The 24,768-nt window shown below is 44.6% G+C and overlaps 1 protein-coding gene across 2 annotated transcripts in view; it reads left to right on the top strand.

Moving 5' to 3' along the window:
- ZFAND6 (zinc finger AN1-type containing 6) overlaps positions 1-24,768 on the top strand; it is a 68,180-nt gene that overhangs the window by 14,873 nt on the left and 28,539 nt on the right. The window contains exons 1-4 of one of the 2 annotated variants that reach the window (XM_047086506.1): positions 7,012-7,389; positions 8,487-8,572; positions 12,434-12,560; positions 13,404-14,344. The exons of the other annotated variant lie outside the window; for it this stretch is intronic. Of the exons in view, the coding sequence (XP_046942462.1) occupies positions 7,023-7,389; positions 8,487-8,572; positions 12,434-12,560; positions 13,404-13,762 (939 nt within the window). The 5' untranslated portion in view covers positions 7,012-7,022 and the 3' untranslated portion in view covers positions 13,763-14,344. Of the gene's footprint in view, positions 1-7,011; positions 7,390-8,486; positions 8,573-12,433; positions 12,561-13,403; positions 14,345-24,768 lie in introns of those variants that run through there. 2 annotated transcript variants of the gene reach the window in all.

Here is a 24,768-nt window from a genome sequence, read left to right as displayed (position 1 = left end):
CAGTAAGCCACTGACTAGTAGGTGTCACATCCGATGTTACGGCCTCAAAAAAGTTAAATACTGCAGCTAATTTGGCCTAGAAAGAGAATTGAGGTAAACTGAGACCTAGTTGATTTCTTTTTTTTTTTTTTTTTAATTTTTTTTTTTTTCAACGTTTTTATTTATTTTTGGGACAGAGAGAGACAGAGCATGAACGGGGGAGGGGCAGAGAGAGAGGGAGACACAGAATCGGAAACAGGCTCCAGGCTCCGAGCCATCAGCCCAGAGCCCGACGCGGGGCTCGAACTCACGGACCGCGAGATCGTGACCTGGCTGAAGTCGGACGCTTAACCGACTGCGCCACCCAGGCGCCCCAGACCTAGTTGATTTCGAATCATTTTCATTTCAAATATTTTCCTTCATTCTATTTATCGCTGCCACCCCCTCCAACATGTTTTAAGGCAAGAGGACTTTTATTCAATTAAAAAAAAAAGTGCCTTTTCATCTGTAGCTTTGAAAGCAACCTGGTGTTGAAAGAAAAAGGTCAAATGGGTAGGACTTTAGAAATGTAGGTAAATACTCCGTTTCTGAACGGATCGAATCTCTAACTGTAGTTGGAGCTTGATGTAATTACAAACTTTTAATTAAAAATCATAGTTGTCCATTATAAAAGCAGAAGTTTTTGTGGGTTGTTTTGTGTTGTGTTGTTTTTACCATTAAAATATTTTAGGGGCAGGAAATTCCATACTACTCTCAGAAGTTTTAATTTGCCATATTTTAGTATCCAAAATAATCTTTTGCTGTTTTCTTAAATAATAAACATGCAAGCTAATAGTTTACTTAATAGATTTTAAATGTTGCCTATTATAACGATTAAATAATACATAATTTGAAAACGTAGAACTTAGTTTTGATGAATAGAATACGTAACAATTTGTCTTAATTTTTTAGGTAATCGCTTAAAATGTATAATATGTATCTCTTTTGTGAATTTTTTTAACCTTTTGTTTTTGAGAGAGAGAGAGAGAGAGAGAGAGAGAGAGAGAGAGAGAGAGAGAGAACACAGTGCGAATGGGGGAGGGGCAGAGAGAGAGGGAGACAGAATCCAAAGCAGGCTCCAGGCTCTGAGCTGTCAGCACAGAGCCTGACGCGGGGCTCGAAATCGCGAACTGCGAGGTCGTGACCTGAGCCGAAGTTAGATGCTTAACCGACTGAGCCACACAGGCGCCCTTGATGTATCTCTTTTCTCAATGAATATCAAATCTCAGTCGCTATGCAACTTTATGAAATAGAATCATTTTGAGTGGGAAAAATTATTCTTGACAGATTATTTAATTGCCTAAAATAATAGCTTCACTAAGCAAATTCTTGCCAAGCTGTGTATACTGAGGCTAGTGTCTGAGAGGGACAGAGAGAGGGAGAGAGAGAATACCAAGCAGGCTGTCAGTGCAGAGTCGGATGTGGGGCTCGAACTAAGGAACAGTGAGATCACAGCCCGAACCTAAACCAAGAGTCCAGTGCTTAACCGACTGAGCCCCCTCCCCCACCTTTTTATTTATTTATTTGTTCGTTTATTTACTTATTTTATTTTGAATGTAGAGCAAGAGCTTTCTTCTCTAATCTGAAAAGGAACAACGCTGAACTGGTAAAGCAGAGAGGAACAGAGACTCTTAGACGACTTCCACCAAAGGTTTCCTGGTCCAGCGGGTATAATTTCCTGCTTGTCCAGTGAGCTCCACCTTCCTGGGTTCTTGGGGTAGTGCAGAGGTGTGGACAGCACTCTGGTTGTGGGGTTGGTGCAGCTGAGCCGCGGTGAGGTAGTGGAGGCTTCTGCGCAGAGAAGTGGTGACAGCAGTGTCGGGGGGGGGGGGGGTCGGAAAAATCACATCTCCTTTCCAACAGGTTATCAGACACATCAGCTTTTTCTTTTAAAGAGGTAATTTTTTTAATGTTTGTTTGTTTATTTTGAGAGAAAGAGAGCAGGGGAGGGGCAGGGGTGGAGAAAGGAGGAGAGAGAGAATCCCAAGCAGGCTCCACGCTGTCAGCGCAGAGCCTGACTTGGGCTGCCATCTCACGAACCGCGAGATCATGACCTGAGCCGATATCAAGAGTCAGATGCTTAACTGACTGAGCCACCCAGGCGCCCCGAAGATTTAATGTTTTTAGAGGAATTTTCAGTTCCCAGCCAAATTAAGGTACAGAAACTTCTTATATACCTGCTGTGTCCTCACATAGGCATGTCCTCTGCGTCCCCCCCCCCCCCCACCCTACCAGTATCTCCCCAGAGTGGTACATTTGTTACAGTTGATGAATCCAGGGGCGCCTGGGTGGTTCAGTTGGTTGAGCGTCTGCCTTTGGCTTAGGTCGTGATCTCACACCTTGTGAGTTCGAGCCCCACGTCGGGCTCTGTGCTGACAGCTCAGAGCCTGGAGCCCGTTTGGGATTCTGTGTCTCCCTCTCTCTGCCCCTAACCCCCTCACATTCTGTCTCTGTCTCCCTCAAAACTAAATAAACATTAAAAAAAAATTTAAGCAATTGATGAATCTACATTGATGCGTCATAACCACCCAAAGCCCATCAGGCTTCAGTCTTGGTAGTGTACATTCTGCAGGTTTGGGCAAACATGATGAGATGTGTGTATGTTAGTATATAGAGTATTTCACTGCCTTAAATATCTTCTGTAGTCCTTCTGTTCATCCATACCCTCTCCTCCTCAGCCCCTGACAACCACTGATCTTTTTATGATCTCCACAGATTTGCCTTTTTTAAGATGTCATATAGTTGAAATCACACAGTATGTAGTATTTTCAGATTGTTTTTTTTCACTTAGTCATAGGCATTTCGGTCTACCCCACGTCTTTGCATGGCTTGATAGCTCATTTCTTTTTAGCCCTGAGTAATATTCCATCGTGTGGATGGACCGCAGTTTATTAACCCATTTACCTACATCTTAGTTGCTTCAGAGTTTTAACAGCTGGAATAAAGCTGCCGTAAAACTCCCATGTTCACCTTTGGTTAAATACAAAGACTGTGGTTGCTGGATTGTAAAGTAAGTAGTTAGTATTGTAAGAAACCACCGTACTATCTTCCAAAGCGGCTGTGTCGTTTTGCATTGCCATCAGTGAGGGTTGAGAGTTGCGGTTGCTCCACATCCTTGCCGGCATTTTGTGTTGTCGGTGTTCCAGATTTTTGCCATTCTCATGGGTGTGTAGGGCTGTCTCATTGTATTTGCATTTCCCTGATGTATGACGTGAAATGTCTTTTTATACGCTTTCTTGCCGTGTCTTTGGTGAGCTGTCTCTTAAGGTCTTTGGCCCACTTTTTAGAGTTTTGTATAATTTTTAGAAAATTTTTTTTAAATGCTTATTTATTTTTGACAGAGAGAGAGAGAGAGAGAGAGAGAGACAGAGCATGAGCAGGGGAGGGGCAGAGAGAGAGGGAGACACAGAATCTGAAACAGGCTCCAGGCTCTGAGCTGTCAGCACAGACCCTGACGCAGGGCTCGAACTCACAGACCGCGAGATCATGACCTGAGCCAAAGTCAGACGCTCAACTGACTGAGCCACCCAGGTGCCCCAAGTTTTGTATAATTTGAATCAGTTCTTTATCAGATGTGTCTTTTGTAAATATTTTCTTACAGTCTGTGGCTTGTCTACTCATTCTCTGGACATTGTCTTTCTCGGAGTAGGAGTTTTTAATTTTAATGATGTCCATCTTACCAATTCTCTCTTCCAAGGATCATGGCCTTAGTGTTGCATCTAAAAAGTAATTGCCATTCCCAAGGTCAACTTGATTTTCTCCTTTGTTATCTTCTAGGAGTTTTATAGTTTTGGGTTTTATGTGTAGATCTGTGGTGCGTTCTGTATTTGTTTCATGGAAGGGTTGCAAAGTGTGTGTCTAGATTCATTTTTTTGCATGGGGAAGTCTAGTTATCCCAGGATCATCTGTGGAAAAGACCGTCTTTGCTTCATCATATGGCCTTCGCTCCTTTGTTAAAAGATCAGTTGCCTACATTTATATGCACCTTTGCTGGGTTCTCTGTTCTGTTCCTAGTGATCTATTTATTTGTTCTTTGACTGATACGACATGTCTTGATTACTGTAACTTCATACTAAATCTTGAAGTTGAGCAGTATCAGCCCTTCAACTCTGTTCTCCTTCAGCATTGTATTGGCTATTTTTTTTTAATGACTTTATTTTATTTATTTATTCAGAGAGAGGGGCGCCTGGGTGGCTCCGTTGGTTGAGGGTCCGACTTCGGCTCAGGTCATGATCTTATGGTTCGTGAGTTTGCGGCCTGCATCCAGCTCCGTGCTGACAGCTTGGAGCTTGGAATCTGCTTTGGATTCTGGGTCTCCCTCTCTCTTTCAAAAATAAATAAACATTAAAAAAAGTTAGAGAGTGTGCACAAGTGGGGGAGGGTCAGACGGGGGGAGAGAGAGAATCCCAGGCAGGCTTTGCGCCGTCAGCTCAGAGCCCGACACAGGGCTAGATCCGATGAACCGTATGATCATGACCTGAGCCAGAGTCAAGAGTCAAGGCTCAACTGACTGAGCCACTCAGGCGCCCCTGTATTGGCTGTTATAAGTCTTTTGCCTCCGTATATAAACTTGAGAATCAGTTTGTTGATAGCCACAGAATAACTAGCTGGGATTTTGGTTGGGATTTCATTGCATCTATAGATCGATTTCGGAAGAACTGACCTCTGGACAATACTGAGTCTTCCTGCCCACGAACATGGACTATCTCTCCATTTATTTAGTTCTTTGATTTTGTTATCAGAGTTTTGCAGTTTCTCTCCCATAGATTTTATACATATTTTGTCTTATCCTATCCAAGTATGCCATTTTTTGGATGCTAATGTAAATGGTATTATATTTTTAATTTCAAATTCTGCTTTGGTGGTGTATAGGAAAGCAATTGGCTTTTTATATTAACCTTACTCTTGCAACTTTGCTTAATCACTTACTAGTTTCAGAAGTTTTTTGTTGTTGATTCAGATTTTCTGCAAAGGCAATCACGTTATCTGTGAACAAAGGCAATTTTATTTCCTCCTTTGTAATCTGCATACCTTCTATTTCCTTCTCTTGTCTTATTGCATTAGCTAGCACCTTCAGTACCATGTTGAAAAGGAGTGGCGAGAGGGGACACACTTGCCTTGTTTCTGGTCTTTGTGGGATCACATCAAGTGTGATGTTACCTGTACGATTTTCATAGAGATTCTTTATCAGCTTAAGGAAGTTTCCCTTCCCACAGGAACTTTTCAAGTCTTCACAACAGAATCATGAACTGAGTGTTGTTATTGTCCGTTTCACAGATGATGATACAGAGGTGTAAAGAGTGCAGGCCACTTAAAAAGTCAAACAGCTGATTAAGTGGCAGAGCCTATGTTCAAATTGGGAAGTCTGACACCAGCGCGTGATCTCGCCATTCAGATCTACTTGGAGAGGAAAAGATAGTCGAGGTGGGGAGACTTGCCAGGATGGTTTTGAAATCTGAGTCACTTTTTACTAATCTTTGTGAGCCTTGGGTTTGTGACCTCAGGGTCATTTTCAGATGACTGCCTGGGAGAGGTGAAAGGGAGTGCTCCTTCCTGTCCCAGTGAGTGTCAGATGGTGGCGTTGGTCGGGTCCCAGCTCTCAAGGGTCTTTGTAAGAACGGGACCATGCCTTCTCCCTGCCTTCTGTGGAGTTCACGTCTTCTGGTTCTTTGGTTTCCTGTGAGCTAAAAATCAGAATTTTTTTGTACAAACTTATTAATGAGTCACTCTACTTTCCTTAATCTTCCTTTACAAAAACTTCTGATGTGGATATGGTGCAGATAAAAATGGTGGTGTCCTGAGCACTGTGTTTTCTTCTTTACATAGTTAGTCATTTGTAAATTTCTAGCCCTGTGAGCTGTTGGTGGTGGTATCCACATTGACAAATATTTGATCAGTATCCCCCAAATTTCTTTAGCGCCTACTGGGTGCTATGCCAGGAACTTATGATATCTTGGGGAAACACACACAAAGGATTAAAACGTTTAGTGATATGAAGAGAAAAGGCATCAGGTTTTAATAGGAGCAGAGAATGACAGACTTTACATGGGAAAAAGTGCTTGTACTAAGGTTAAGAAGATACTAAAAGTTAACCAGAGTGCGTGAAAGGGATGGGATAGGGTAGGCCTTGTAGCTGGAGAGCAAAGCGTGTGCAAGATGATAATTAACAGCAGAGAAGCTGAGAGCTTCAAGACCCCCATGAAGCAGAAATGGATGCGAAAGAGGCCAGCAGAGCCTGTTCTGTTGGTGATGGAGAGCCATTGGATTATCGATCTGGAGAGTGGTCTGATCATGTGCCTTCGCGTTAGCGTTTACTTCGGCAGTAAAGTGGTGGCAGCAAGGGGTTCAAGGTTACACAGCTAGTAAGAATCCACTGCGGTTTGCCCCTCTTTAATAAAGTCTGTTCAGGTCTCCGTCATTTAAGGTACCCAGAGTTCAGGTTCACTGGTTAGTAACATGGGCAGCAGAAGTGAGAATGGCACACGCGTAGCTACTGGCAGAAGACAAGAGATTAAGTGAGACTTGCCATGGTGATCGAGGCATAACTGGCAGAGAAGTGGGAAGGACGCGGGCTTAAACCAGGTGTGATTGCATAGAAGGTTGCGTGTGAAACAGTAAGGACATGACTGGTTTGCGTTTGAAAGAGAGGTCAGAAATCACTAAGGTGTTAGTTAAAAAGCCATGTTGGCAAAGCCGACGATAAAGTTCCCTTGAAAGAAATTTCGAAGTCAGGCAAAGGTACTTTTTTGGAACAAGTTACTGAGCTGCGTTGAGTTTTGAAGTTGAAGGGTGCTCTCTGCAAATCATTGAGGGTTTTTGATTGTATTGGCCCACAGACGTGGCTCTCTTTTAGACTCTGGGGACACAGAGATAAATGAGACATACTGGCCCAGCACCTGAGGACCACGTCACGGTTCCTCTTGCATCGTTGACCTTCAGAATACCTCCTCAGCTACAGACCGCCTAAGCTTGGTGAAGAACTTTGAGGTCAGTCAGTTCCTGCCATGCCGTCTTACTCCCATGCGAAGTGCCGTGTCCTCCGCCCCGTGCCCCACGGCTCTCTTCTGGGGGACAGGATCTTTAACTCCTCACGAGTGTTTTGTTCTTGCCTGCCCTCGCTGCAGATCGGCTCTCCCCAGAGGCCACCGGTTCTCGCAGTTGGTGGCTGCTGGCGCTGTCCTCCACGCCGAGCAGCTCAAAGGGGCGCGAGGTCTGTGTTCACTCGCTCCCTTTGCTGTTGGCGGATTGTTACTCTTCCAGGCAAAAACCCGGTGAGCTTGCGGGTCCGTCGTCTTGCGGGCATCACCCTCGTGTTTACGGGGGGTCCTGGCGCCGGGGTTCAGCTCTACTTGGTCTCGTTCAAGCATCCAGGTGACTTTCCACTTCTGTGAATGCGGGGATTTGGGTTTGTTTTATTTATTCCTATATCTCGGGGCCCCAAACAGTGGCTGGCACATAGGAAGTGCTTAATTTTTGTTGAATAAATAAATAAAAATTTTAAAACACTCTTGACTTGTCTCCATAAACTTTTAGCAACCCACAGCGTAGACCAAGCCTTACACCTTATTGCCTGAGACGGCTCCACCTCTGAAGTTGTTTTCCACTTGAGCAATGTAATACATGTTAATTGGTAAAAATTTAGAAAACGGATAGGCTAAAAAATTTTTCTCTCCTAATCTCGCTACCTAGAGATGAAGGTTGATATTTTGCTTTTATAGCTTTCTAGGCTTTTTTTTCCTGTGCACGTGCAAATGTTTTTTTAATTTTTTGAGGAATCACAATTTCATATTGTGAAATCTTTCCTTGTAATCTTCAGTCACATGAAACACGAACGTCTGCTGCGTGCTTAGGTAGCGTGTCGGTTGCTAGAGGTGTAATGTGAAAGGAGACAGCCCGGGCGGTAACCTGCGTGCAGAAGTCTAGTGACGGCATCACGGTTCACGGCTGTCCTGTGCCCTGTTAAATGAAGCACCGTGGTTTTTGAGCCATCCCCCTATTCTTTTCCCGTTGCCATTAGTACTTTTCCTGTTAGAAACAGTGCTGCCTGATTATGTCCCTAGGATGAATCCAAAGAAGTGGAATTTTGGGTCAGACTGGAAGCATTTTTAACCTGTTGCTCTGGAGAAAAGCTGCACTGCTTTATAGTCTCGCCAGAAAGCTGAGCTAGTTTGTATAAAATCTAGTTTATCTGCACCCACGCCAGAAGGTGTGTGCGTTTTTTTAAGTTCTAATTTGGTAAATAAAATTTTTATTTATTGAGGTATAATTTACGTGCCATAAAATTCACCCATTTAATAAGTGTTCAATTCAGAAATTTTAGATAAATGCACACAGTTGTGTGATTACTACCACACTCCACTTAGAACATGTCTGTGACTCCAGAAAGATCCCTCAAGCCTGTCTGTAAACGGGTCCTGTTCCCAATCCCGATCCTGGGTAACCAGTATACCTGCTCTCTGTTTCCGTAGATTTGCTCTTTCCCAACGTGTACGTGGAATCCCATATTTTAATGTGGACTTTTGAGTTCGACTGCTGTCACTGGCACGTTTTTGAGGTACACCTATGTTGTGACATCTGCCATTAGCTTGGTCCTTTTTTCTTTTCTTATTTTTTATTGTGGTAAAATACGCATAAAATGTATGCATTAAATCACTTGTAAGTGAATGAATGCATGCTGGTATGCAGCCATCACTGTTGTGCGTCTCCAGAACTTTTTCCATTCCATCTTGAAACTCTGTGCCCATTTAACAGCGGCTCACCGTCTGCTCCCCAAAACTGCTATTTTCTTTGTGTCTCTGAGAATTTGTTTGAAGTTCTTTCTTTTCTTCTCTCTCTCTCTCTCTCTCTCTCTCTCTTTCTTCTCGGTGCCCAATGTGGGGCTTGAACTCACGATTCCAAGATTAAGAGTTGGATGCTCCACCAACTGAGCCAACCAGGCACCCTGAAGTCCTTTGTGTAAGCGGAATCATACAGAATTTGTCCTCTTTGTATCTGGCTTATTTCACTTAGCATGCAGTCTGCAAGGTTCATTCATCTTGTGGCACATACGAAAATTTCACTGCTCTTAAGGACAGAATAATATTTCACGGTGAGTGTATAGATCACACTTTGTCTCACCATGTCTGTCCGCAGACATTTGGGTTGTTTCTGCGATGCTGCCGTAAACGTTGGTGATCAAATAATTTCCAGGTTTTGCTTTCACATCTTTTGTTTCTATGCTAGAAGCGGGATGGCTGGGTCATGTAGTAATTCTGGATTTAACTTGCTAAGGAACCGCCACACTCTTTGACAGAGGCTGTACCTTTTTACATTCCCACCAGCGGTGCACAAGGGTTCTGATTTCTCCACATCCTCACCAAAACTTTTCTCTTTTTTTTTTTTTAATTTTTTTTTCAACGTTTATTTATTTTTGGGACAGAGAGAGACAGAGCATGAACGGGCGAGGGGCAGAGAGAGAGGAAGACACAGAATCGGAAACAGGCTCCAGGCTCCGAGCCATCAGCCCAGAGCCCGACGCGGGGCTCGAACTCACGGACCGCGAGATCGTGACCTGGCTGAAGTCGGACGCTTAACCGACTGCGCCACCCAGGCGCCCCAAAACTTTTCTCTTTTTGAAAATAGCCATCCAGACGGCGCGAAGTGGTATCTCGGTGTGGTTTTGATTTGCGTTTCCTAATGATCAGTGATGCTGGGCATCTTTCCACGTGCTCATTGGCCTAGATGAGTATGTCATCTTTGGGGAGGTGTCTATTCAAGTTCTTTTAGGAGTTCCTTATATATTCTGGGTATTTATCCCTTATCCAGTAATCACATTTGTACATATTTTGTCCCATTCTGTGGGGTGCCTTTTTATTTTTACTCTGTTGATCGTGTCCTTTGGACAAAAGTTTTTAACTTTGATGATACTCAGATTATCTGTTGTTACCTTTGTTTTCGGTGTCAAATCCAAGAAATCATCGCCACATCCAGTGTCCAATCTTTTGCTCTGTGTTTTCTTGTATGAGTTTTATAGTTTATACATTTAGGTGTTTGATTCATTTCAGTTAATTTTTGTACATGGTGTAAGTGTCAAACTTCATTCCTTTGCTTGTGGATATCCAGCTTTCCCACCACCTTTTTTGAAAAGACTGCCCTTTCCCCCATTGAATGCTCTTGGCTTGTCCTTTTTTATTGCTGGTTAGTTTTCATTGTGTAGATACCGACCACGTTGTATTTATTTATCTGTGTCCTGGTTCGTGGACATGTGGATCGTTGCCAACGATCCAACGTGGACATTTGGATCGATGATGAGTTTTTGGCTCGTCTTGCCGCTGTGAACATTTATGTACAAGTTTTTGGATGGCAGACATTTTTGTTTCTCTTGGGCAGAAACCTGGAAGGGGAATTGCAGGTCATAAGAGAACTGCAAGTTTAACTTTGTAAGAAACGACAATTTTTACAGTCCCAGCAGCAGTGCGCGTGAGGATTCGTTTTGTCTTCCCTGTCACCAGCACTTGGTGTGCTCCTCTTTGTGCGGGTGGCTCTTCCGGTTCCGAGGGAGGAGTGGCTGCGCCTTGTGGGGTGACTTTGCATCTCTTAAACAGCTGATGAGGTCTCTATCTGGGGGCGGGGTCTTGTGGCTGCAGCCCCACCCCTCCCGCCCTCCTCTCCCCACCACTGGGTCTTCAGCTTGGTCAGCCCCAGACTTAACACTCTTGTTCTTTCTCTCGCTGCCCGCCCCTCTTTGTTTATTTATTTCATTTATTTAAAAAATTTTTAATGTTTATTTTTTGAGAGAGAGGGAGAGAGGGAGGGAGAATGCAAGCAGGGGAAGGGCAGAGAGAGGGAGACACAGGATCCGAAGCAGGCTCCAGGCTCCAAGCTGTCAGCGCGGAGCCCGACGTGGGGCTCGAACTCACGAACTGAACTGTGAGATCAGGACCTGAGCCGAAGTCGGAGGCTTAACCAACTGAGCCACCCGGTGCCCCGGCAGACCCCTCTTTGATCACTTTCTTAGTTTCTAATCTCGGACTACCGTTCACATACCCTGTTTCTAAACCTGAGCAGCTAATGTTACCAAGCAGGTCATGTGATTTTGTTTCGCCACCATTGTGAGTTTTTCTGTAACTTTTTATTTTGATTTAATTTTAAACTTAGCATAGAAATTGCATGAATAGTACAAGGAACTCCTACTCCTTTTTTTCTCAGATTCTCAGTTGTTATGCTTCGTCCTATTTGCTTATCAATATTCTTTTGTTTCTTTTCCAGACTGTATGTGTGTGTAGAAATGTATGCATATTTTCTTCTGAGTCATTCGTGTAAGCTGGAACCTTACTCAGGTGGCATAGCTATGTAGTGGTAAAGCAGGGACTGGAATCCGGACTGTGTGTGTGTGTGTGTGTGTGTGTGTGTGTGTGTCCCCGTCCGTCCGTCCGTCCCATCAGTAGCTGGCACATGCTTGCTGCTTAGGAGAGGCCTCTTGAATGGACCGGCGACCACGGCTCATCTGTCAGAATCTGTACGTGCTCTCTTGGGCTGTCCACACGGCTCGGTGCTTGGGTTTCGCAGACTCCGGCTTGGGACGTGTGCTTTGCCACTTCTGGCCGTTTGCCCGGCAGCTTCCGTCAGGTCACTAAGGCTGTTTCCTCGTCGCTGGAGCGGAGGAGAAGAGAGTTCCTCCTTGTGAGGGACGTTGTGAACGTTAGAGGGGACCGCACAGGTGAAACGTTTGTCACTGACCCTCGCCCTTCCTTTCATAATCCGTCCTGTTCTGCTGACGTAGCCACTGGCTTGTCTTCGTTCCCCGCCCCCCCCCCCCGTTTTTTCACCCCAGGATCTTGGTGTCTGGTCCCCAGGTAGGACACAGCTCCAGCGAAAGGTCTGGGGTGACAGCTGTCGGGAGACCCTGATCTGAGTCCCAGTCAGAGCTGTGAGGCCGAAGCTTTGATCACAAGAAGTCCAATTCCAGGTGCGGGGATTTCGAGAGCCGGTTCCAGGAGCCGCGCTGCCTTTGGCATCCCAGTTTTTGCGTATTTTTGATTTGCCCTTGTAAACTTGTGGAGTGTTTCAGAAATACCAACTTCGGGGCGCCTGGGTGGCTCAGTCGGTTGGTTAAGAGTCCAGCTTCGGCTCAGGTCATGATCTCACAGCTCGTGAGTCTGAGCCCCGCGTCGGGCTCTGTGCTGACAGCTCGGAGCCTGGAGCCTGCTTGGGATTCTGTGTCTCCCTCTCTCTCTCTGCACCTCCCCTGCTCACACGCTGTCTCTCTCTCAAAAATAAAGATTAAAGAAAAAAATTTAAAAAACAAAAAAGAAATACCAACTTTCTGGGTCCATAAAATACGGGGTCACACCCTTGGAAGCAGTGCAGAAATTTGAGGTGGCCCCACACGTCTGCCCCTGGCCGGCACCCCTCTCAGAGGTACGTGTTTTTCCAGGAAACCGTGCCGTTCCGTTGCTGCATCACACGTTCTAGGTTTTTCTTTAGAAGATCAGGTCTCCGTACGCGTGACCCCATCTGGCAAGTAGAGGGAAGAGAAAGTCATCACACCAAATACTTCCAAAGTAAGAACTCTTGGGGATTGTCTTCTCAGTTGATAAAGTGTGTATAGCAGCCTGTTCGGTGATCGGGGTTTTCAACAGAGACCGAGGGAAGGGCGCACGTGGCACTGGAGAGGCTCTGCGGGGCAAGGGACAGCGTCCCGCCACGGGGTCTCTGAGGAGCCTGGGTGTGTGTTGCTGGTTCGCGTGTGACTGGACTCCAAGCCGGATTTTGTTCTCCTAATTTGGACGTTTTCTCAGAATAATTAAACATCTCTTTGGAGGAAGTGGTTCCCCGCACCTCTTGCGTAACTGCCTTCACCAGATGAGTCTCACGTAGATAACAATTTTAATGTTGTCTTTTATGATGCTGTCTTAATGTCTTCTGAAAATCAAGAGTGAGATATTTCAGAGGAGAACAGCACCGGGGTTGCTGGTTTGTCCTCGCCACCCTGGGTTTGTTCTTCAGCGTCTCCGCGAGGAAACAGACCCCTTTTCCGTACAGCGTTTAATACCTCAGCGTGACCACCGAGGTTAACAGGTGATGAAATTCTTGAATGTAAAATTGTACAAAAAGCTTATTTCTCAAGACCAAATCCTTTACGGTGTTAATTCAGTGGACAGATGGGACTAGAAGCCGTTAACTATTTTCCCTCCACCCCGAGAAAGCGGCATGGTCCCCTGTGTTCATCAGCGGCGAGAGAGCAGTGTTCTCTGGCTGCCTGTGGTCATTTGGTTTCAAGTTTATGATACCCTTAAGAGAAAACAGAAACTACACAGGAATTCCTTTAGGAAGACCGACATATGTCACCCTAACCAGAACTCTTGTGTGTTACACGAGTGAGTAACTGTTGGGGTTTTTTTTAGCAGAGGGAAGGAAAGGAGCCGGACTTAGGTGGGAAGAGGTGGAACGTTTTGGACTGCCGGAAAGGTGTCTTGTCTGTCGCCTGTCATTTGCTAGCTCCAGCTTCCTGCACAGCTCAAAGAGAAGAGATGGAAACGTATTTAGCGACGCGCAAGGTACAGAGAGTGCAGGCAGCAAAAGGGAACTGCCCCGGAGCCCCGTCCCTCCGCCCGCTGTCAGCTGTCAGCCCCTTGTGGGCGGCCACGAGAGATCCCGGCTCCTCTCCCATTGCGTCATGTTCATTTGCCTAATCAGAATATCTGCTCTGAATGGCTTTCCATCTTTTTGGTGGAAACCTTCATCGCATTGTAGTGGGTCTTAGAAGTTTAGGAAAAAATAGGAAAAGAGTCCACATTAACCATAGATGTTCTTACTCTGTGCAAAATGTGAGCATCTTGGAATAATGGAGGCACAGTCGATATATTGTAGCTTTGTTTTGTGAAGTCAGGCATTTGTGTACATGTTGCATGTGTTACCTATTTTATGAAAAAAGGAGGAAACCAGGGAAAATCTTATGAAATGCTCAGTTCTCTATGAAAAATAGCCCTCTTGGTCAAAAAGGGCCTGTTTGGTCTCTCGTATTCGTATAGGAGGGTCCTGTTGGCCATGTTCTTGAGTTCACTACCCCTCACCCTCAAAATAGTTGAGGCACAGAGAGCGAAGCCGGGGGTTTCTTTCTCTCCAGAGTCCTCCCCCACCCCTCCCCAACTGCCATGGCTTTTCCACTGAGTGTCACAGGTCTGAAAGAACCTTCGTTTGCAACCACATCTGGCCCTGTGTGACCACTTCGTCTATAGCTGGAGCCAGGTCAGTGAGGACTGGTTTTGTCCTTCAGATTTTACGGTAGAAATTTTCCATAACTTAGATGAACCAAATGTGTATCTCTAGGATTTTGATAAGTGTATAGCACATCTATGCTTTAAGTGTGAGATGTGCCGAAAATCCTAATTCCTTAAACTTAACAATCTTGAGATGTTAAATGCTTATTCAGTGCTTATTACAAAGAGGCTTTTAAAAAATAGTGGTTTTTTGATCCTTCTGTTTACATGTGCTGTTTTGGCTGGGAAACTTCTGTTTGCAATTTGAGCTCTTGTGTAGGGGTGGGGTTGGTGAGCAGAGGCGAAATAGAAATTTTCTTTTTCTTCTTTTTTTTGTTTTTGGTTTTGGTTTTTTGAGAGGAGAGAGAGAGAGAGAGAGAGAGAGAGAGTCCCACGCAGGCTCCGCGCTCAGCACAGAGCCCAACGCTAGGCTCAGTCCCACAACTTTGAGATCATGACCTGAACCAAAACCAAGAGTCTGATGCTGAACCGACTTAGCCACCAGGTGCCCCCGTATTTCCATTTTTCTGATGACTTCCAGGTTTCCTGGCGGGGCAGATGGCCGTTATTACATCGAGCCCTTTCCCGTCAGCCCGTTAGGCTCTTCCTCCCTTTGCTAAGACCTCTGCCTCCCCCTCTCGACATCGTCGTAGACGAGTTTTGTGATCCAGGGTTACAGTCGGCTCGTGTTTTGCTGAAGACGAAGTTTGTGTTCCTGTCTCTCGTTCTCCTCGTTACTGCTTGGGTTTTGAGAGACACTTGCTTATTCTGTGATCTCGAAGTCGGAGGTCCCTCTGCTCATCCCTCTCCTATCATGGTGCCTTTCCAGCAATTGAGAGGAGAGTGTATGCAACCATCAACCCCGGGGTAGAGGACTGTATTAGTTCGGGACAGACCGTCTGGAAAAATTGTTCCTGCGTGCTTTAATCCTCTTCTCCCCAAAGTGTCACTGAAATCTTCTGTGCCAAATTCTGAGTAGCCAATCTCCATTAATACCATTTTTATTTGAGTTATCAAGCTGACTTCCAAATGGCAAAAAGCTGAACCCCTTGTTCCATACCAGGTACTGTAGTTAGTTGTAAACCATTGTTTTCTTACGTCCATCCAACAAAAAGCACTTCCTAAAATTTTAAATAATGGCTCTCCAAAGTTTATAGTGGGAAACCATTGTGTTTTGACAGACTACTTTTGAGATGCATCCTTTGACCTAATTTTAGTTGACCTAAATTATTCTCCAGTTACCATCTTTACAGTAATCGGAAACCGTTTTCTTTTCAGCTACGAACATGTATTTACTGTGTTCTGTGCTAAAATAGTATTTCCCCATATGTATCTACAGTAGTGGTTCTCACACTCGAATCTAAGAATCCCTTGGAAGCTTAGTCTCAGTCTTGGTCTGCGTCTCCAGAAACTGATGCGGCAGGTGTGGAGTAGGACCTGGGAATTTGTAATTTTCTGAAGTTGTTAATCCATGTTTAGTGATCAGTTCAGGAACACTCTTTTTAAATCTACTTATCTCTTGACATTTTGAATCGTATTCTCGTTGGTCTTTGCTTTTGACTGCCATAAAGCCGGGTCATTGGAACTTTGACTTCACTATGTTGAGGCCAGTGCTGGAGCCAGTTGGACTTTTTAACATTTAAAAGGAGCTATTATAGGACCCGTTGTTGATGATGAACAGTTTTCGGCTGAACGCTATATGGCTTCGAAGACTATGGTGCCTAGCAATTTATTTGATGTTTTTTAACCACACCTAGAAACAGAAGAGAAAAAACTGATCTTGGAGTTACTGATTCAGGCCTGCCTGACAATTTATATAAATCAGGTATCACGAACATAGGAATTTAAAGTTATCAAGATCTCTGTGTAATGTGGAAAACCAAATCAGTGCACATTCAGGGGTTGACTCCTCCTAAATAGTTTTCGAGCTAATACGCTTCTATTTTTGTCCCCCATGAAGGGAGAATTGAAAATTAGTCCCGTTACTGGTGCTTTCTTCAGCAGAAGTAGTGAAAGTAAACATGTGGGTATTTTAACGACGTGAGAAAGAGATGACTGCTTCGATGACGTCTGTACACAGTGCTTATGTCTGCAGTGATCTATGGGTGCCATTAAATTCCTGAAGGGAACGTAGTATAAATTAGAAAATCTTAAACACACAGGCTTGTCATCTGGCCTACTATTTTCAGATTGCTACAGATTAATGTGACCATTTACTGGCCTGGAAGGAGGAAAGTCGCTAATTTAAACCAGATTAGTATGTTCTACGCTGTTAAAGCATTCCTTGATCCTAAAAAGTAAAGATGAAAAGGACTGGCAATTTGATGTTTACATGGGAGGTTTAGTTTCCTGTGGTTGCTGTCTAGAGGCTCCGGGTTTGTGTCCGTGGTATATGGATAAATGCAGGCCAGATGCCAGTCCGCTGTCTAAGCGTGGGGCTCCTGGGGGTGCCAGTCCGCTGTCTAAGCGTGGGGCTCCTGGGGGTGCCAGTCCGCTGTCTAAGCGTGGGGCTCCTGGGGGTGCCAGTCCGCTGTCTAAGCGTGGGGCTCCTGGGGGTGCCAGTCCGCTGTCTAAGCGTGGGGCTCCTGGGACACCTGTTGTGTGTAGGTGTGTCAGGTATTGGACATACGGTGGTGAGCGACACAGATGGCTTCTAGTATTTAGTGTTAATCAGATCGTAACAGGCAGAAGGATGTGGTTTAACTTTGACCAGGGAAGTGACTCGTGTGCATGTGCTGTTTCTTAGCAGGGGTATTTTTGTGTTCATTTTTCTCCCTGTATTTATCCCATTTGCAACATAATATTTATATGCAACATATATAACTGTTAACTGGGATTAATCAAAAAGGATTTATAGAAAAAAAGTTTAATGGTTGTTGGAAACTTTGTAAAAAGTCAACTCTAGGGGCACCTGGGGGGCTCAGTCGGTTGAGCATCCGACTTCAGCTCAGGTCATGATCTCACGGTTAGTGGGTTTGAGCCCCACATCGGACTCTGTGCTGACAGCTCGGAGCCTGGACCTGCTTTGGATTCTGTTTCCCTCTGTCTCTCTGCCCTTCCCCTGCCCGCGCTCTGTTTTGTCTCAAAAATAAATAAGCATTAAAAAAGTTTTTAAAAACATCAACTCCAGGGCCCCTGGGTGGCTCAGTTGGTTAAGCGTCCAACTTGGGCTCCGGTCACAACCTCACGGTTGGTGAGTTCGAGCCCCGCACCAGGCCTGCAGCTGTCAGCACAGAGCCTGCTTCAGATCCAATGTTCCCCTCTCTCTGCTTCTCCCTTGCTCTCTCTGTCTCAAAAATAAATAAACATTAACAAAAATTTTTTTAAATCAACTCTGTATTCTCAGTGAACAGAATATAATAAACTGAAAATGGCACTTGGAACCCTAATGGTTATTCAGTATTAATGTTTTTATTGGATAGGTGGTAACAATATATTCAGACTTCTAATTGTTAAGAGTTATGGGGGAAAGGACCCCACCTAACTTCTTGAGGCTGGATTTGTGTCTTCTGCCGCGTCCCTTCCGGCTCTGCAGAGAAGTCAGCAAGCGAGAGAGCGGGTTCACTGAAGGTGTATGCGTCTGAGCATTTTATCTTGGTGATATTGACATGACCATTATACTAATAGAATGGAGAAGAATTTTTTAAATTGAAAGGCTGTTCTTAAATTGCTGTTATCTTGAGCACTTGAACTTAGTGGTAAACAAGTTAAAAATGTTTGAAACGTGATTTTTCTTAAAAATACTTTGAAGTTCTGGCGCCTGGGTGGCTCAGTCAGTTAAGCTTCTGACTTCGCTCAGGTCGTGATCTCACAGTTTGTGGGTTTGAGCCCCATCCCATGTCAGGCTCTCTGCTGACAGCTCAGAGCCTGGAGCCTGCTTGGGATTCTGTGTCTCCCCCTCTCAGCCCCTCCCCTACTCATTCATATTCATTCATTCATTCTCTCTCTCTCTCTCTCTCTCAAAAATAAATAAACATTAAAAAACTGAAAAAACTTTTTAAGTTCTTCTTAAGTTCCCTGAAGAAGTCTCTTGGATTCAAATTACCCGGTTTACTATGAGTTTATCTTTAGGTCTTATATTTGAATGATGGTTATTGATCTTTTCAAGAGAAGGATCTTTTTTAAAAATGGGAGCTTTTATTTGAGAATTGAAAACTCTTTAGAACATGGGTTATTTTGTAACATAACTTTAATGATTAAGAAAGTATGAGGAAATTGCTTTCCCTGCATTTTCTGAAGAGTTAGGAAACATTCAGAAGGATGAATTCCTGAAAGGAATAAGCTAGGCTACCTTTATTTGGGAGGTGTCTTTTGTTGAAATGCAATAAATTCATGTCAGTTACACTTTTTTAAAATATTTAGGACTAGGAAATCATACTTAGTAGAATTTGTTAGAATTATAAGCCCCCTTTTCCCAACTTTAAAAACTGACAATAAGTATGTTCAAGCTCTAATTCACACTTCATGCTTGTTGTAAAGCAACACGTTAATTATATAGCGGTCTGAGGGGCACCTGGCTGGCTCAGCCACCAGAGCGTGCGACTCTTGATCTTGGAGTCATGGATTTGAGCCCCACGTTGGGTGTAGAGATTACTTGAAAATAAAAATAAATGAAAAGCAATCCAAGCTGACCTTGTTCAAGGTACCAAGTCATTTTCAAGGCACTGTGGTGATAAAAAAAAGTAGACATAGAGAGAAGGTAAGAAAGGGAAAAGTTTCTCTGCTTCTATCTAAATGAGGGTAATTGTTTGGAACGTTATTTTAAGATATGAAAAATAAAATGATTGCTTAGTAGAACACCGGTACTTGGAGAAACTCCTAACCCTCTTACGTGCCACCTCCTGCTGTAACTCACACTTGAAATAGTAAGATCCTCTGCCTGGCATCGCTGTGACTCCATCGCGTTTCGAATCAGAACGGCTGTTTCTTCTGTCCTGTTTTAGTATTTTTAAAAATTCAGCTTTATTGAAGTAGATTTGCATACAACAAAATTAGCTAATTTTAAGCGTGCAGTTGTAGTTACGACGAATGTGGTTATAACTGTGATGTGGAACATTTCCGTTACCCCAGAAGGTTTCCTGGTGTCGCTCAGGAGTTCATTCCTCTGCCACCCTTGGTCCCTGGACCTGCATTCTGCCTGGTGGCTCTCTGGAGCATTTCATATAAGTTGGATCACATACTATGTAGTCCTTTGTGTCTGTCTTCTTTTACTTGGCACGGTAGTTTAGAGACTCCTCCGTGTTGTTCATCGGTGCTTGGTTGCTTTTTATTGCTGAGTAGTGTTCCACTGTGTGCACGCGTCCCGATCTGTGTATCCACGCACCGTCTGTTGGCTACTCCGGCTGACTTGGTACTTGGCCGTCACGAGCCACGAATAAGGCCGCTGCGAACACGCCAGCACAAGCCTCCGTGTGGACGTGCGTGTGAGTACCTGGGAGTGGACCTTTGCTGTGGTGCAGACGGAGCCCTTGTCTCGTAGTCTGGCCAGAGGAGGAAACCCATGTTGAACCAAGAGGATGAAACCTGTCCTAGGGAAAAAGCTGGATTGCCGACCGGCCGTTAATTCTCTTCTTTGTACTTGTGTTTTATGTTTTGTCTTCCCCCTTTCCCCCCAACAAGCGCCTGCCTTTAATTTTAACTGTAAAACCTCTTCAAAAATGATATTCCTTATTTAAAACTCAAGTTTGTAAGAAAAGCCTAAATTTTGAATGGGCTTGTTGAACCATGGCTGGTTTGTAATAGTTCCCGTCCCCTTCCCCCTAGTATTTCTGCCTTCTACTAAGTTTTATTTTTTTGGAGCCTCTTTTTGTTTCTTTCTATATCACCTTTCTCCTCAGAGTTGGGACCTGCATAGTATGATCTGAGTTAAGGGAAATACATAAGTAGCTACAGATAAAGGTTTATGATTTGTAGTGTCATAGTTTGGGATTTGCTGGAAACTCGGCTGCAGACTGTGTTGGTCTGACTTAATGATTCATGAAGCCTCTGAAGGGAGCTTCATTTGCTGACTCATGCATGTTATAATCTCCTCGGCAGTATAGGTAAGACTTGATTTAGAAACAAGGGATGCCTGAAAACTTGCTTCCTGCCCTCCTAAATAGATTATGTATGTATACTAATCATACATGTTAGGGACTTTCGGTTCAAAATTGACTTAATTTTACATTGGAGTTCATCAGCTTTCTTTCACACTGTGGATTATTCTGATTCTTGTATTAAAAGAGCATCAACCCGGGCACCCGGTTGGCTCAGGTGGCTGAACGTCCAGCTTCCCCTTAGGTCATGATCTCAAGGTTCGAGAGTTCAAACCCCCATCGGGCTCTGTGCTGACAGCTCAGAGCCTGGAGCCTGCTTCGGATCCTCTCTCTCTCCCTCTCTGTCTGCCCCTGCCCACCCCCCTGCCTTTGCCCCACTCTCACTCTCAAAAAGAAACACTTAAAAAAGAGGAGCATGAACCGGCAGCAATCAGAGATTGGCATTTGAATTAAGATCAGAGGAAAATTTGGAAAGCTAGTACTTTGGTCCAGTGGGCAGAGGATTTGATAACGTGCTGCCTGAGAAAATGGGAGAGAACACAGGAATTTTGGTTGGGATAAAATATCTTTGCCCGTTCTGCAGTTAGACCTTCTGCGATGGCCTGTTAAAGTGCCTCCTTTAAACAAGGTATGCCGTCGGGTTAAAGAGATTAAGCTGATAGAGAGCAGGTCAAAGAAGGCCGTAGCTCTGTAACGGAGCGGATCTGGAATGAGCTAAAGTACAGTAAATGTTGTGCCCCCGGTGCTCATACCTGATGCAGAAGATACTGCGTATAGGAGACTAAAATCCATCGCTTCTTCCTGGGTCATCCTTGTTCAGCCTTGACTTTCTGATTTTGCTGGGTATCTACCCCTCCAATTCCTGTCTTTGTTAGACTGTGAGCCAGGTGATGCGTGCTATCATTCCACTCCTTTCCAAAGGGAATTGTTTGTGCGCTTTTCCCAATAGAGAGACTATTGTTCTGTGCCTCTTGACAAGCAAAAAAAGGAGTGTGGGTATAAGATGCAAATAACCGTACAGCGGTCAAAGCTGTGCTCTACAGCTGTTAGTCTTGTAAAACCCCTTCCACTAGTTGAGAAGAGGATGGTGGAAGATTGCACGGAAGTTACAGTGCGCAGGGAAGATACGTGGGGCCGCTGGGGAGGAAGGGGAGCTGGGCATTAGTGGTGTGGCGGTGTGTGGCCATCAGGGTGGTCTCCTTTCCCACGCCTTCTCTCGTTCATAGTCCCCTCTCTGTTTTCTTTCTTTTTCCCTCCAGCTTTATTTCATGGTTCCGTGCCACGGACATGTTTGTGTATTAGCCGCTTGTGGGCCAGCTTCTCAGTGATGACATTGTTACCTTGTCTTTTCCAGGTGTTCTCTAGTAAATGGGTGCTTCATCAGCTCTTTATTGGCATTTGGAGTTTATTTGTTTGGGGAAGGGCGTTTTAGTATTTTCCTTGCGTGTTGTTGATCACACGCCTCTTACTTTGGTTCTGCTTTGCTGCCTGGCATGAGCAGAAATTAACCTAATTTGGAAGGGACACTCACCTGCAGCTTCACCCCCAGTTGGAAGATGGCAGGGGCTCGAGGGGTCGGGGGAGGACTGTCTGTCCTGTGACCGCGGCGTGGTTTGGGGAGGGTTGGGAGGAGGTGACGTGCCTTGACTCCGATCTGCTGAGCCACACCTTGTCATTAGTGTGGAATGGCATGTGTCATTTAGCACTCCACTGGATGTTTGACATGAGAGCACTATAATAATTCACCAAATCGGAAATCAGGGATTACTGTAGTTGCCGTCGGATTGGAGTTTGAGTGGACGGACATCAGATTGGAAAAATGATACTCTTTCTTGTTAGGTATTCAGAATCCTTCGAACATCAGCCTCGAATATTTATCTTTCTCAGGTTTTATTTTGAAATAGTTTCAGGGCTGCCTGGGCGGCTCAATCGGTGAAGCGTCCGACGTCAGCTCAGGTCGTGATCTCACAGTTTGTGGGTTTGGACCCTGTGTCGGGCTCTGTGCTGACAGCTCGGAGCCTGGAGCCTGCTTCGGATTCTGTATCCGCCTCTCTCTCTGCCTTTCCCCAGCTTGCACTCTGTCTCTTTCTTTCTCTCTCTCTCTCTCTCAAAGTAAACATTTAAAAATGGTTGGAAATAATTTCAAGTTTATGGAAAGTTACATTAATAATACAAAGAATTCCCATATACCCCTTGGCAAGGTTCACCCACTGTTAACTCTTTGCACGTTCTCTCTGTCATTCTCTTTTTTTTTCCTGGATGGTTTGACGGTAAGTTGCACGCATCATGTCCTTTTCTCATGTAAGGCTTATGCACATATTCTGACAAGGCCATTCTTGTATTTTCAAAGACAGTTCAGTTATCGAATAAGGGAGATTTAACACTGATTAATAATAGAATTCTCTAATACATGGTCCACTTCCGAATTTCTCTTTTTCTCCCAGAAATGCTCTTCATTAATTTTTCTCCCAGTCCAGGATCCAGCCTAGACTCATTTGTGGCATTTGGTCACTTTGTCTCTTTATTGTCCCTTCATCAGGAACGCTTTAGCTTTTACCTTCTGGACGTTGGTATTTTGTGAAGAGTGACCATTTATTTACAGAATCTCTCAATTTGAGTTTGTCTGATGTGTCCTTTTGAATACCTTTGGGAAACGCAGAGTCAGCGGGGACACCACGTTAGTGATGTGTGCTTCTCGGCGCATCGTGTCAGGGGGCACGTGTCCGTCTGTCCCCTCATCGGGGAAACTAACTTGTGGTCTTTGGATCAGTGTGGTATCTTCCAGGTTCTTCCACTTAAAGGTTTATTATTTTTCATTTTGTAGTAAGTCATCTGTGGGGAGCTAACGTTGAGGCTGCTCTGTTCCGTATCAGACTTTCCTTATAGACAGTGTTCCCTATCAGACTTTCATCCACAAAGAATTTCAGCATGCTTTGGTCATTTGGGCGGAGTCATTTATTACTGTGGTGGTTGAGGTTCAAATACCGAATTGGACACACTCAGTGCTACAGGAGGGAGCGTGTTCCAGCTGTTGGCTTCTTCAGCATTTGATGTAATTTTTTTAAATCTTTTTTTAATGTTTATTTATTTTTGAGACGGAGACAGAGCGCAAGTGGGGGGGGGGCGGGCAGAGAGAGAGGGAGGCACGGAATCTGAAGCAGACTCCAGGCTCCGAACCATCAGCACAGAGCCCGATGCGGGGCTTGAACTCACGGACCATAAGATCATGACCTAAGCCGAAGTCGGACGCTCAACCCACTGAGCCACCCAGGCTTGGCCCCAAGCATTTGAACGTGTCTTGTGTTGAACTGGAACGGGTCTTCTGAGACGTCCACACGGTGCTTCACACCTGAACTCTCGTACCACCCAAGATAAGCCTGCTCATGTTTTCTCTTTAGCAGCCCTTCAGAATGCATCCCTTTTTGATTTTTCTCTCGGTTCCTTCCATTTCTTTTTTTTTGTTTTTTTAATTTTTTTTTTTTTAACATTTATTTATTTTTGAGACAGAGAGAGACAGAGCATGAACAGGGGAGGGTCAGAGAGAGGGAGACACAGAATCTGAAACAGGCTCCAGGCTCTGAGCTGTCAGCACAGAGCCCGACACGGGGCTCGAACTCACAGCCCTCACGGACCGCGAGATCATGACCTGAGCTGAAGTCGGCCGCTTAACTGACTGAGCCACCCAGGCGCCCCACGGTTCCTTCCATTTCTAACGGTCGTTTCTTGTTAAGAGATGGCTCTCTTGAGTTTGGGACCACCCTGTTGGTTTCATGATCACACTCATTTACTAGTGTCCACACTTCACATAGGAAACCCCATCCGCAAACAGTTCTAGGTATGTTTTTACCAGGACAGTGGATTGCCATTGCCTGTAATCTAGCTCGATGCTTAAGAGCAGTAGGCCTGGGAGACAAATCTGGGTTCGAGTCCTGTCTCTGTCACTGATTAGCTCTGTGATCTTAAACAAGTTTCTAGCATCTCCAGACTTCAGTTCCATGATCTAGAAAGAGTTGGCAATAATTGCACCTACCTTTTTGAGGGTGGAATGAGGATTAGTGTGCGTGTAAAATTTGGGGACAGGGCCAGTGACACCATAATCACTCATTAAATGTTGATTGTTGTTCGTAGACAGAAAACATATTTCTGTTTTACAGCCCGAGATGGGTACAACTTATTTTTTAGCTGTTGTGTCCTACTGTAGGCTCATTTAAACCTAAGGTGATAATCAGCAAGTTGAAAAGAGTTCTGAAGCGCGGTTAGGTTCTCGGACAAGTACTTTAACTTGTGTGAAAGTTATTCCATCAGGTTCCGTCAGCTTTTATGAGGTGTGAATTATTTCTTAAACCTTTGCATGTACATATAAGTGATTATAAACAAACGTTTGTCTTTTGTAGCAAAGCAAACGTGCGGTAACTTATTTCAGCATTAAGTAATACTTTAAAAAGTAGCCAGTGAAATTGAGTATTTGGACGTTA

The sequence above is a fragment of the Lynx rufus genome, unplaced genomic scaffold (genome assembly GCF_022079265.1).
Source record: "Lynx rufus isolate CCGP_SWC_20201006 ecotype Redwood Valley unplaced genomic scaffold, mLynRuf1.p SCAF_21, whole genome shotgun sequence".
NCBI lineage: Eukaryota > Metazoa > Chordata > Mammalia > Carnivora > Felidae > Lynx > Lynx rufus.
The sequence above is the reverse complement of the archived record's forward strand: the minus strand, read 5'-3'. Positions and strand labels throughout refer to the sequence as shown.